At 35.0% G+C, this 14,990-nt stretch overlaps 1 protein-coding gene across 1 annotated transcript in view; it reads left to right on the top strand.

Moving 5' to 3' along the window:
* Nucleotides 1–2,412: 2,412 nt before the first annotated feature.
* LOC149791213 (alkylglycerol monooxygenase-like) overlaps nt 2,413–14,990 on the top strand; it is a 71,832-nt gene continuing 59,254 nt past the window's right edge. Inside the window, exons 1-4 of the mRNA XM_089969682.1 lie at nt 2,413–2,586; nt 6,308–6,435; nt 9,714–9,865; nt 12,498–12,601. Coding sequence (XP_089825808.1) covers nt 2,470–2,586; nt 6,308–6,435; nt 9,714–9,865; nt 12,498–12,601 — 501 coding nt within the window. The 5' untranslated portion in view covers nt 2,413–2,469. The remainder of the gene's footprint in view (nt 2,587–6,307; nt 6,436–9,713; nt 9,866–12,497; nt 12,602–14,990) is intronic.

Genomic DNA, 14,990 nt, shown 5'->3' with positions numbered 1-14,990 from the left:
TTGCTGTTGTTGCTGTAAAAGAAAAGCTTGTTCCGCTTCCTTTTGTCGTTGTATAAATTTCTCCAATTCTTCTTTCTGTCTCTGTCTAAATTTCTCCACGTATGGTAATGAAGGTGACGAAGGTTCCGGAACAAATTCTTGCGAGGTAAGAAAATCCACAAAATTCCAATGTACCTCTTCTGAAAGTAAGTCCGGGTTCCCTTGTGTAGTCTCCACTGCTGGTGCACCCCAATGGATCGTTTTCTGAGTTTCCGTCATGTTGAATCACTGTCTCGCATCGATTGACTGCACACAGGCGGTAGCGAATCTATATAGACCACGTGACGTCACAGACTGTTCTCTTCGGATTGGATGCGAGCTGACTGAATTTTGTAACGCGTGTTTGGATTGGTCAATGAACTCAATCCGTTTCAATCCTTATACTACATATAAATAAGCGCAGTTCACGGCATTGACTTACCTGTTCTCGTCGACGCAGCATGTGGACTGACGTTGAATCTTCCACCCTTGTGTCAACAATGATGTTCAGGACGGACATGCTAATGTATGTCCGATCCAAGTGGACAGTTGTCCACAAGTCAGACACCAGTCTGTGGATACGAAGAGTGTATGTGGAAAGACAAGGATGCCTCAAGAGGACTCTGATTTATGGCCCTGCAGTAAGACGCAGCTTGAGGCCAAGAAGATGCCACAGATGCCCTTTATGTTAAGGGCATATTAACATAAATCCAAAGGCCCTTTTCAAGGCCACCCACATTTCTCGAAAAGAGATAGACTTTCAATTGCCTACCCTTTTTTTTTTTATTTTTTAAAAAAATAGAGAATCCTCCCTGTTTCAATTTTCGTATGTTCCCTTTTCATAGACCCATCAGGTCGGAACCCTATTAAAATAGGGTCCCGACCCTGTTCCATTTTCCCTTGTCACTCAACAGACCCAAGATTTTTTTTCCATGTTCAATTCCCCTTGAGGCTAGAGTGACCCAAGACTTTTTCCCCATGTTCAATTCCCCTTGAGGCTAGAGTGACCCAAGACTTTTTTCCCCATGTTAAAGTCCCCTTGAGGCTATATTGTCCCACGATTTTTCCCCATGTTAAATTTCCGTTGAGGCTAAACGTTCCCAAGGGGTTCTGTAATGCTAATTCCCATTGAGGCTAATGTATCCCCATATACTACTCACGTGCCTAGGAATGCAAATGTCCAGATCCAGGTCAGATTTAAGCAACGATGTACTTTCATCTCGTCTGTCAGTGGATTAAAGACATAACGAATGATATGATCGCAATTTCTGAGAAAACAAATCAAATTACTATCAATTTCATGCAGGTATATTTTGATGAAAGGTCGTTCAAGTTTGCTCTGCCGGCTAGTAAGCTGCTGCCCCATGCCGAAATGGTGTCGGCGAATTCCAACGTTTCGATATGGAATGGACTCTGACCCTACACCCCAACATAAATGTCCAAATATAAAAACTGGGGTGGCAAATGTCAAAGGAAATTCGGACTAATGATGTGTATGGATAGTAATCAAAATTATAACATCACCATTCCCTTTAGACCCTATACACACTTTTGACCCGGTAAACACTTTTAAACCTGTAATACTGTCCCAATATTAAACGTATGGACTTTTCAACATAGGATTTCACGTACGACCATATAGTTTACCCCGCATGTTAACTTATGGACCATTTTAACACAGTATTTCCCATGGATCTCCAGTGCTCCTTGCATGTTAACCTACAGCGTAATGTCACTCATTGTATGAGTCCCACAATCCTATACAACTAGTCACGAGTGGTAGCATATGCAGTGTACTTTAATTTTGTATACCTGACATTTATTTTAATCTGAAACATTATGATGTGTGAATTTTTGTTGTTGTGGGTGGGTTTGATGACTTTTTATTCAGCAGACGATATGCTATGCACGGAGGAAGAACGCCGGAAAAACTCTGTAAAGTCCACCAACCCAGGGGAAACTACTGTCAAGCATTTTCACACACCAACAATGACCCAGTACGATAATAATATCGGTGTGAAAACTTAGCGGCGCTTATGAGCTGACGTCAATTTTGCGAAAAAGATGTTTATACATAGATTTCAGTTGTATTTCTATCATCGCAGCTTCCATTCTCATTTTATTGCTTCTTTTAATAAAAACAAAACAAAAAAAAACATATATTCCATGTCATAGGGTTTCTATGATATCGAGAATTAGATCTCATTTCGCTATTACAAGCTTAAGATATATATATATATATATATATATATATATATATATATATATATATATATATATATATATATATTAATGAAAAACTGAATTGATATAATCTAACCAAGTGACGTTTTCGTCATCTGTGCTCCAATCGGGCATTAGGTAAACATTACGAAGTAGCAGTCTATCATGAGACTGGTTGATACAAATTTCATGTTTATCTGTTGTAACTTTTGGTTTTGAAAACCAAAAATGGCCAGTTTAAGAAAAGTACCCTTTACATTTGGTCTACGACGGATGTTTTACTCTGTCACACCCAATGAGACGTCATTCGAATTTGTGGAAGATGTTCCTATTTATACCAATGAGGTACAGATGCGATGTGATTGGTTTAAGTAGGGTGGATAAAACACCCTACGCCCCTCACCCTTTTAGTAAAGAACAAACATTTATTAAATTATGAAATAGATTACGTCAAATTAGAAAAAAAAGAAGAAAAAAGCAACATTATATCAATTGCAAATTTCCACATTTTTTTAAACCCGGCTTTAGAGCATGTCTTTTTATGGCGGTGCACCAATGTCATTAAGACGTTCAGGTCTCACTGGACAGTTTTTTTGGTTAATTTTCATCCGACAGTGACCTATTGCAGAAAAATGAGAATAATTTTACACTGAACATACAAATAAAAATAAATTAATGATTTTTATAGAAAGCGTGCATGTGAGATTTTGACTGCTACAATCGGGTTAATTCCTTATACAACTGGTGGCTTTTACACTGAACCAACACTGCCACCAGCCCCTCTTTTTTACATTCATTTTTGACAGCAAAGAGCTATTTTGAATATTTTCTGTGACAAGGCAGCCAAAAGAACCAGTATGTGCCTTATGCATGAATAAAGTTCACTAGTACTATAACAAATTAGCATAATTTTCATCACCCCTCAACCATCTAGATTTTGTAGCAAGGTATCTTTGCTGACTTTGTAAATAGTACCCAAACCTAGCCTGTTAAGTGATAGAGGTCACACTAGGTCAGTGTGTTTGTTTAATGGTGCCGTAAAATGGAGAGACTATCAGATAAGGACAGAGGCTGGGTGGTGCGTGTTCTCTAGGCAGTGATATTGTTATAGGCTTCCGATGTAAGGTTAATAACCTTATGATCTTGCAAAAGATTGTAATATGTCACTGTCAGGAACAGTTATAGGGAGGATGGAAAAATCTGAGAAAATCTGGAAGTTAAGTTAGTTTAATAGAGTCCAATGTAAGATCTAGACCGGGTTGCATGCTACAATTGTCAGATATTTACCTCTGTAGCAGACATACGTAAATATGTAAGCCAAGTCGGCTTTTCATTTGCAGCCCAGTTATGCATTATCTCCAGTGCTAGTCTAACTCTGACAGGCAGTCACCAACAAGCCAACCCATTTCCAAGCCTAACTCAAAGTAAATTTAAACCACATTACATATTTAGCTTGTGTGTGAAATTATAAATGCTAGACTTCTGATAATTAGGTTCATGCCTTCTACCTTAAAAATTAGGGAGGTGTCAAAATATGAAACTGTCCAGTGAGACCTCAAGATCAAGTACAGGGTATCAATCTTAGGGTAGGATGGGCTTCAAGGGATATTGTTTCCAATATGGATATGTTTTATTATATTTATTCCAATTAGAATAAGGTCATGTTTTTGCTAATCAGAGAAAGATCAGGTTTTCCTACATTTCAGAGATGGGGATGTAATTTTCTTTTGGCATAGAAAGTACATGGCCCCACGCCAGAAAATTACCTGATCAGACCCAAAACTGAAAGTCATGCAGATCGTTTAGGTGTGTGGTACTGAAAATTAAAGGTTATTCAGTTATTTAACTTCTCACAGAGCAGTATTCCTTGCATGAGTATTGTATAGCTATAACAATCCTACGAAAAACATCTGACAAAATCAGTGTTAAAGTGAACTGACATGTTTGACATGGTCAGCCAAGAAGTGTGATCCATGACAAACTGGATTATTGTCATTGTTGTGGTTTAACATCATTTTCATCACATGACAAGCTGTACAGGGCAGCCAGTTTATTTGGTGAAGGAAGAACCTGGGAAAACCACAGAAAGAATGATCATAACACAGGAAGCTTCTGGCAAGCTTTCTCAAATACCCACATGAACCAATCCCATAACTAGCTCAAACCAACACAGTGACATGGCATTGGTCAGTAAAAGCTTAGATCACTTGGCCACTTGGGGTCCCCCAAATGAGTTAAATGCTATCCTTATGTCACGGAATTGTAGCGTATTGCAAAGAATGTTTACTAACTTCCACATTAGTAATGTTAAAACGAGATTTCCGCAGTTGTTTTTACCAAGTTTATTGGCTGGAGAATATTGTAAAAGTCGATTGTGATTGCTAAATTTCATCTGAAATTTGGTGATGGTAACTATGATGTCAAGTAAGATCACTCAGCAGCCAGGAATAAACAGAATTTTGTAAAACTACTGTACATTACTATCAGATTTTAGAACAATTTATATTTTATATAAGATCAGTAGTGGTGCGTATATAACAATGTTGACATACACTTTAAAACATTTATAATAGTATTGGCCAACAATGTGGATTTTGACACTTACTAATTGCTCTTTGAGACCTGTTGGTAAAATAAAAATATTTTTCTCTGTGCATTATTGTGCGAACACAACAAAAGAAGAACAGGCCTAGATAATTACTTCAGTGTTTGGTTTGATCTTCTCCCGGTTTTCTTTGGTTTACTCAGACCTGCCATGCACACAGGGTCCCATATATATATATATATATATATATATATATATATATATATATATATATATATATAAAATCCAGAAAAAAATTTGGCATAGAAAGACTTATTTTGGAAATTCACTCAAGGAAAAAGAAGAGCATCCTAAACATTAAGTATATTCTTTATAAAAAGTTCATAAAATTCCTATGTGTAATTTTAGAGTTATGAGCTGCTAAATAAACTTGAAGAATTAATTGATCCCATCATAACTGACAACAACACCACCATGGTTGTTTCACATGAAATTAAATTTTAGAGTTATGAACAGGTACATAAACTTGAACAGTTAATTGATCCATTTGCAACCGACAACACCACCAATACAGAAACACCACCGAAGATATAAATCAGATTTTTCTGAATAAAATGTGAGGAAAGGTTACTGCATAGAATCAGTTATTGATGCTGGTTGAAAAGTTAAAGTTTCAGGGAAGTATGAAAATGAGAAGTATGCTACAAATAACAAAAACCAAATTGTGAATATCACCTGGGACCTTTATACAAAAATCATAATTATTTTTTGGGTGATCTCATTTTTTGAATAAATGTTTGTTACCAAAAATATATTTTGTTTGTGTACCAATGAATGGGTGGAAAGTTATAATTGTTTTTTATTATGATATAATTATTGGCACTCTTAAAAGTTCAAAACGTTGTGCAAAAAATATAGGCAATACAAATGCATACATTATAATGTGTTCCATATGGCAGAACAGATGTTGTTACTATAAAAATAATAGGGAAAGAAGAATACACAATAAATATGGTCATTACTTGATATGTATTCAACATACACATTAGTTTCTCACTGTAATAATATTCAGCTGAGCCATTCACATGTACATTGTGATATATGCAAGCTCACTTTATAGTGGGGCACACTGCTAAATATTGTACAGCACAGTGTTCAGTGGAGGCATACATGTGTACAGTGTGATATATGCAAGCTCACTTTATAGTGGGGCACACTGCTACATACTGTACAGCACAGTGTTCAGTGGAGGCATGCATGTATACAGTGTGATATATGCAAGCTCAATTTATAATGGGGCACACCATACAAATGGTACATAATTGTACAGCACATTTGCACAATAACAGTGTTCAGTGGAGGCATGCATGTGTACCACAATACGTGATGGGCTACTTTAAATGGAAGAATATAATTCAACCCGTGTAATGAACGTCCTGTACTTTTTGAAATGAGGCTTTGATGCAGGATACCCAGGGTTTAGTAAGAACCATACTATAATGTAATGTTGATGTATTTCAGGCTGTTCCATTCTTCACAATGTTTGTGCTTATTGAAGGAGTCATTTCAATGTACAAGAAGGATGGCATCAGCAGGTTGAATGATTCTATCACCTCCATGAGTGCTGGCATGTTTTCACGACTGCCATCGTAAGTTTCACATAGAGTAAATTTGTAAATAGTGTAAATCTGTTGTCAATTGCCTGATATAATTATTTTGGATGTGAGTAAAATGACAACCAAGGACATATGCTTGATTTCTTAATTTTCTCCCAAAGCTCTTTGTGACAGAAAAAGGTTATTGATATTGGATGTGAGGTCAGTAAGGGTGGACCCTGACTTTTGATGGGGGAGTCAACTAAAGCTAAAATTAATAATTCAAGGATTTTCTTTTATCCAAGAATTATACGTGGTAGTCAGTACAAGTGTCATGGCTTGAATAGGCATAAATAACTGAAGCAAGACTTAATTGATCCAAACAGCATTGCCTTATTCACACAAAGCGATGCAAAGTGTGATTGGTCAGAATTTCCAACTATAACATATCAAATGTGTTTTTCTATTCCTGTTTTGGCAATCAACACAATTGTGGTAAATTTAACATTAAATGTATTCTTCTATTCCCATTTTGGCAATCAGCACAGTTGTGGTAAATTTAACATGTAAGGAAACTGCTGATATAATCAGCTTATAATCTTGTAAGTCAGCATGATTAAAAAAACATAAGAGAGATAATTTGGAGGTTAATCAAAATGGATCCATAAGATTGCAATGTGGAATTTACATTACACCAGTAATTTGACTAGAATGAATCACAGCACAGTTTGACACATATTTGCTACCCAAGGTTTTCTGATCCACTTTCTTTCATCATATCAATGTGAATTGTTACGGATTGGAGCAGATCAATGTGAAAAGGAGTGGATTGGTGCATATCAATATGAAGTGGAGTGAATTGGAGCATATAAATGTGAAATGGATTGGATTGGAGCATATCAATGTGAAATGGAGTGGATTGGGGCATATCATTGAGAAATTGAGTGGATTGGAGCATATCAATGTGAAACTGTGTTGGTAATCAATGATGTGTTGGACTATGCTGATGGTAAAATTTATAGTATCTGTTTTCAATGTATAATGAACGTGTTTGATAAAACTCAGACAGGTATTACACTACAGTGTACACTACACTACACTACACTACACTCATAATGTATATTCACATACATATCCTAATACTTGAGCTCTACTTTTCATGAAGAATTATCTTTTTGTAAATAAGTTCATGTGAAGCATAAAATTGGCTTTCAGAAATAAATTTCACTAGCACTTTTTCCTTCCACCTACAAGTACTCAGTGATATAGTCTCTTTATTAAGGAATGTATTGTAAACATGATCAATGACATGTGACATATGACATGTGATCATTGACATGTGACATGTGATCATTGACATGTGACAAGTGATCATTGATATGTGACATGTGATCATTGACATGTGACACATGATCATTGACATGTGACACATGATCATTGACATGTGACAGGAACAAGGTTCACTACACTCTGAAATAACCATTTACTTAACTATTAGCTTTTTGCTTCCATCTGAATTTTGAAGAAACATTTGAATTACAGATATATTTGCTTGTGTCTTTCAGACTATTTGTTTACTTTAAAAAGTAATTGGCAGAGGCAGTTAGTCAAGTTTTGTTTTTCTTTTCTTTGCAAAATGTTGCACGAGTGAATAAATTCTATGTCATATGTACCAGCTGACTTGATTAATGCATCATACAATTTAAAACCTTGTAGCAATGAAGCTGACTTGATTAATGCATCATACAATTTAAAACCTTGTAGCAATGAAGTTGACTTGATTAATGCATCATACAATTTAAAACCTTGTAGCAATGAAGTTGACTTGATTAATGTATCATACAATTTAAAACCTTGTAGCAATGAAGCTGACTTGATTAATGCATCATACAATTTAAAACCTTGCAGCAATGAAGTTGACTTGATTAATGCATCATACAATTTAAAACCTTGTAGCAATGAAGTTGACTTGATTAATGCATCATACAATTTAAAACCTTGTAGCAATGAAGTTCCAGTTATATAACAAGAAATGAAAAAAAAATTCAGTTTTTTATCATCAAAGGTTTTGATACTGTACCCTGCAATCTAATCCATGATGTTTACTGTTTGGTAATTGTTATGTAGTTCTCACTATACCATGATTAAGTTTCGTTCTCACTACCACTCTGGTGGCCTAGTGGTTAGAGCATCCACCTCAGAAGCAGAAGGTCATGGGTTTGAACCCCGGTCAAGTCATACCAAAGACTTACAAAAATGGCACTAATAGCTGCCTCGCTAGGCGCTCAGCATTAAGAGGTTAGTGTTAGGACTGGTCGGCCTGGTGCCAGGATAATGTGACTGGGTGGGACATCATGCTACGTGTCTGCGGCATGATGCCCCACTGCTAGATATCACTATAAACTGCCACACTGCAGACATCGTAGCAATATGACTGAAACATTGTTAAAGCTACATTAAAAATCCTAATCACACACACACACTACTGTTCTCACTATACCGTGATACAGTTTCTACAACTGTTCTCAATATATCATGATTAAGTTTCTACCACTCCTTCACTATACCACAATTCAGTTTCTACTATGGTTCTCACTTTACCAGGGCTCAATTTCTACTGCTGTTCTCACTATACCATGATTCAGTTTCTACCATGGTTCTCACTATACCAGGGTTCAATTTCTACTGCTGTTCTCACTATATCATGATTCAGTTTCTACCACTGCTCTCACTATACCACGATTTAGTTTCTACCACTCCTTCACTATACCATGATTCAGTTTCTACCATGGTTCTCACTTTTCCAGGGTTGAAGTTCTACTGCTGTTCTCACTATATCATGATTCAGTTTCTACCACTGCTCTCACTATACCACGATTTAGTTTCTACCACTCCTTCACTATACTGTGATTCAGTTTCTACCATGGTTCTCACTATACCAGGGTTCAAGTTCTACTGCTTTTCTCACTATATCATGATTCAGTTTCTACTACTGTTCTCACGATATCATTCAGTTTCTAACACATTACTGCTCTTACTATACCGTGATTTAGTTTCTACCACTCCTTTCACTATACCATGGTTTATATTATGATTCAGTTTCTACTGCTGATCTCACTATACATTGGATCTGTACATAATATTATCTAGATCCCACCTACTGCTTAGTGCTTAGTAATGAAGGAGAGCTGTGCATAAATACATACATACATGCATATGTATGTATGTATTTACATACATCCATACATACATGTAGATACAAGCTAAGTAGTTGGTTGGAGAAAAAAATGATGAAATAGGTATTTTCAAATTTTTAACACTCTGTTTTACAGATTGGTACTGCGTACAATCACCATAACTTCCTATGTGTGGGTTTATGAGCATTACAACTTAATCAAGCTGCCATGGGACTCAGCCTGGACATGGTGGCTCTGTTTTCTTGGTGTGGATTTTGGATACTACTGGTTCCACAGAATGGCTCATGGTGGGCGATACAGCAGTCTTATCTAGATGGCAATTCTGATAATATTAGTAATAATAATTAATAATATTAATAATTAAATAATAATAATAATAATGAGAGCATTAATTATTATAATGCCATAATTTTGAAAGAGTAATACAGTTTACTTCCTAGATATGGAGGGTATGTCAGTTTGCTAAAAGCTGTTCTCCCATGTGGACCTCAGATAAAGTAACCAAGGATATATTTGCAAACAATTAAATGAAATAATACTTTAAAGACACAAATCTGCATTACCCAACTATATAAATTTACATGTCAAAAAAAAATTGGCAGAGTATAAGAATACAGAATGAAAAATAATTATCAATTTATCAGTTTGTATTTATATTTTAATTCTTGCCAACTTTCTAAAGCCTTGACAGTTAACAGGCTAGTGGTCAAATTAATGCAGAAACCTATTGTATATTCCGTTATGGTATGACATCTTACATCAAGTTGGGTTGGCGCTTACATTTGCTAAGTAGATACAAACTATATCATAAAAAATATTGACCTGTGATTATTTGATATACTGTTATTTTTTATTATTCTTTCTATCATTTTCAATATTACTAATATTTGAATATGTAATGTTTTTTTTTGTTTCTGCTGTCCTTGTCTCATATCGATTTAAGGCAGTAAGTGCAAATTGATGCCTCCAGATACCTTATCAATATATGTACGTTGAAACAATATAAAATGCTTTAATATTTTTTCTTCAGTAGGTTAGAAAAAAAATCAAACACATGTAAAAGATAATATTTCATTATCAGATTACAGTATTTACATGGATTTATCAAATACTAGTAGCTATGTTAATCTCTTTGAACAAAACAGAGTAAGAAATGGAGGGTGTAGTGATCATTAAACATTGCAGATTTACTGCTGGATCTTTCAAATTCATTAAGAACACATAATACCACACAAATTGGTAACCACCTAAATTTCTGATACAGTCTATTGAGCTCTTGCAAATATCAATTATATATAAACTTTCCTCCCATTTTTCTGTCTGAAATCTTTCATATCTCCCTCTCTTAATGGGAGCTAGAAGTCAAATGTCTGACCCTACAATGAGTCCTGCTATACAGTGCCCAAAATTATGATGGTGTTCATGAGAGCTATACATGGGACTTGTATCCTAAGTGAGGTCACAAAAAGTTGAGGTTGATTTTTGAAGATTGTTACTTCAAGGGAAGTATAGGTACAAAACTTCATGGATTTCAGTGTAGCAGTTTGTAGAAAACTTGATGATTGTTAGACAGATTTGGGATATTACAGTACTGACAGGCGGCCCCGAGTGGATCACTGCCATCTCACCTCTGTCTGCATGGGTTTGAGTATAGGATTCAGCCAATGTGAGTATGTGAGAAAGCTTGCCAGTAGCTTCTCGTGGGTCGGTGGTTCTTCCCTGGGTTTTCCCACTTTCTTCCTCCACCATTAATACTGGCTGCCATGCATAGCCTATTGTGTGCTGAAAAATGACATTAAGCCCCCACAATAACAAGAGTATTGACAGACAGATTGGGTATATTACAGTGTTTACAGATTGTGTATATTACAATATTTACAGATTGGAAATATTACAATATTGACTGATAGATTGGGAATATTACAATATTGACAGATAGATGTGGGATATTACAATATTTACAGATGTGGGATATTACAGTATTGACATAGATTGGGGTTATTACAATATTGACAGATAGATTGGGGTTATTACAATACTGACAGATAGATTGGGAATATTACAATATTGACAGATGTGGGATATTAGAATATTGACAGATAGATTGGGGTTATTAAAATATTAACAGCGGGATAGATTGGGGTTATTACAATATTGACAGATTGGGAATATTACAATATTGACATATTGAGAATATTACAATATTGACATATATGTGGGATATTACAATATTGACAGATAGATTGGGGTTATTACAATATTGACAGCTGGATAGATTGGGGTTATTACAATATTGACACATAGATGGGAATATTGCAATATTGACAGATAGATGTGGGATATTACAATATTGACAGATAGATCAGGGTTATTACAAAATTGACAGCTGGATAGATTGGGTTTATTACAATATTGACATAGATTGGGAATATTACAATATTGACATATATTGAGAATATTACAGTATTGACATATATTGAGAATATTACAATATTGACAGATAGATGGGGGATATTACACTATCTCCAACTCAATTATCAGCATAAAGAGAATGAAATACATGCTTTTCAACAGTCCAGGACTAACTTGAGTGAAATAAGTTGCAATAGGAAAAGAAATTGAATTTAACCAGTCCATTTTGGAGCATGACCATTCCTTGTGGAGATGGGGGCATGACCATTCCTTGTGAAGGGGTGGGGGCAGTTTATGCATCCTACATGTCCTAATTATTAAATTAGCAAAATGTACTTGTTTTCATTCAGCTTCAGTATTAAATTCAAAATATGTGAAGAAAGTCCTATACATTCAATAAATTGCAAATATAATCTGTGTGCCCTTTGGTGAAAGTAGTAAGAATTAAAATACATGAAGGTGCAATTAGAGAAAATTGTTTTAATATTTTGATCTCAATAATTGTAGAGGTGAATTTTATGTGGGCTGCTCATCAAGTTCACCACAGTTCAGAGGATTACAATTATTCCACTGCTCTCCGCCAGTCCGTTCTCCAGATCTACACATCATGGGTAAGTTGCTTGTTGATTTCTGTACATATTTATGGAGGGTAGTAATGGGATGACACAATAATTTCTCTAGACATTTATGGAGGGTAATAATGGGATGACAATGATTTCTCTTGACATTTTTGGAGGGCAGTAATGGGATGACATAATGATTTCTCAACACATTTATTTGAGTTTAGAATAGGGTAACACATAATGTTAATGACTTGTTCATGAGATTTTACATCATATTGAATAGCCTCTGATATAGTTGGCAATTACAAGTGAATTATTTATTGTCCACAGTTAAACTGAATTGAATTTGTTGCTAAAATGAAAATGGGGCAATAGTCGTTTATTCCAAGACTAATTTCTCTCTCTCTGTCTCTCTCTCTCTGAGATAATTAAAGAGTTTGAGATTTCTGTGAACAAAGAAGAAATACCTTGCAGCATCAAATATATATGCTCACTCATTTTTTTTTAAATTCTAAGAAATTCAGGACTTAAAGATAGACCTCAATATCCATAATATACTCTGTGCAATTCAATGTCTAATTCATTTAGTTTATTTAGTAATTGGAGTAATGAGTAGCCATCTATCTATCCAGTCAATGAATGTCTAATTCATTTAGTAATTGGAGTAATGAGTAGCCATCTATCTATCCAGTCAATGTGCAATTCAGTGTCTAATTCATTTAGTAATTGGAGTGATGAGTAGCCATCTATCTATCCAGTCAATGAATGTCTAATTCATTTAGTAATTGGAGTAATGAGTAGCCATCTATCTATCCAGTCAATGAATGTCTAATTCATTTAGTAATTGGAGTAATGAGTAGCCATCTATCTATCCAGTCAATGTGCAATTCAATGTCTAATTCATTTAGTAATTGGAGTGATGAGTAGCCATCTATCTATCCAGTCAATGTGCAATTCAATGTCTAATTCATTTAGTAATTGGAGTGATGAGTAGCCATCTATCTATCCAGTCAATGAATGTCTAATTCATTTAGTAATTGGAGTAATGAGTAGCCATCTATCTATCCAGTCAATGTGCAATTCAATGTCTAATTCATTTAGTAATTGGAGTGATGAGTAGCCATCTATCTATCCAGTCAATGTGCAATTCAATGTCTAATTCATTTAGTAATTGGAGTGATGAGTAGCCATCTATCTATCCAGTCAATGAATGTCTAATTCATTTAGTAATTGGAGTAATGAGTAGCCATCTATCTATCCAGTCAATGTGCAATTCAATGTCTAATTCATTTAGTAATTGGAGTGATGAGTAGCCATCTATCTATCCAGTCAATGAATGTCTAATTCATTTAGTAATTGGAGTAATGAGTAGCCATCTATCTATCCAGTCAATGTGCAATTCAATGTCTAATTCATTTAGTAATTGGAGTAATGAGTAGCCATCTATCTATCCAGTCAATGTGCAATTCAATGTCTAATTCATTTAGTAATTGGAGTGATGAGTAGCCATCTATCTATCCAGTCAATGTGCAATTCAATGTCTAATTCATTTAGTAATTGGAGTGATGAGTAGCCATCTATCTATCCAGTCAATGAATGTCTAATTCATTTAGTAATTGGAGTGATGAGTAGCCATCTATCTATCCAGTCAATGAATGTCTAATTCATTTAGTAATTGGAGTAATGAGTAGCCATCTATCTATCCAGTCAATGTGCAATTCAATGTCTAATTCATTTAGTAATTGGAGTGATGAGTAGCCATCTATCTATCCAGTCAATGAATGTCTAATTCATTTAGTAATTGGAGTAATGAGTAGCCATCTATCTATCCAGTCAATGTGCAATTCAATGTCTAATTCATTTAGTAATTGGAGTGATGAGTAGCCATCTATCTATCCAGTCAATGAATGTCTAATTCATTTAGTAATTGGAGTAATGAGTAGCCATCTATCTATCCAGTCAATGTGCAATTCAATGTCTAATTCATTTAGTAATTGGAGTGATGAGTAGCCATCTATCTATCCAGTCAATGAATGTCTAATTCATTTAGTAATTGGAGTAATGAGTAGCCATCTATCTATCCAGTCAATGTGCAATTCAATGTCTAATTCATTTAGTAATTGGAGTAATGAGTAGCCATCTATCTATCCAGTCAATGTGCAATTCAATGTCTAATTCATTTAGTAATTGGAGTGATGAGTAGCCATCTATCTATCCAGTCAATGAATGTCTAATTCATTTAGTAATTGGAGTAATGAGTAGCCATCTATCTATCCAGTCAATGTGCAATTCAATGTCTAATTCATTTAGTAATTGGAGTGATGAGTAGCCATCTATCTATCCAGTCAATGTGCAATTCAATGTCTAATTCATTTAGTAATTGGAGTGATGAGTAGCCATCTATCTATCCAGTCAATGAATGTCTAATTCATTTAGT

This window comes from Sinohyriopsis cumingii, chromosome 9, assembly GCF_028554795.1.
Source record: "Sinohyriopsis cumingii isolate HCF-2022 chromosome 9, ASM2855479v2, whole genome shotgun sequence".
Lineage (NCBI taxonomy): Eukaryota > Metazoa > Mollusca > Bivalvia > Unionida > Unionidae > Sinohyriopsis > Sinohyriopsis cumingii.
Note: the sequence above shows the minus strand (reverse complement) of the source record. Positions and strands in the feature narration are given on the sequence as shown.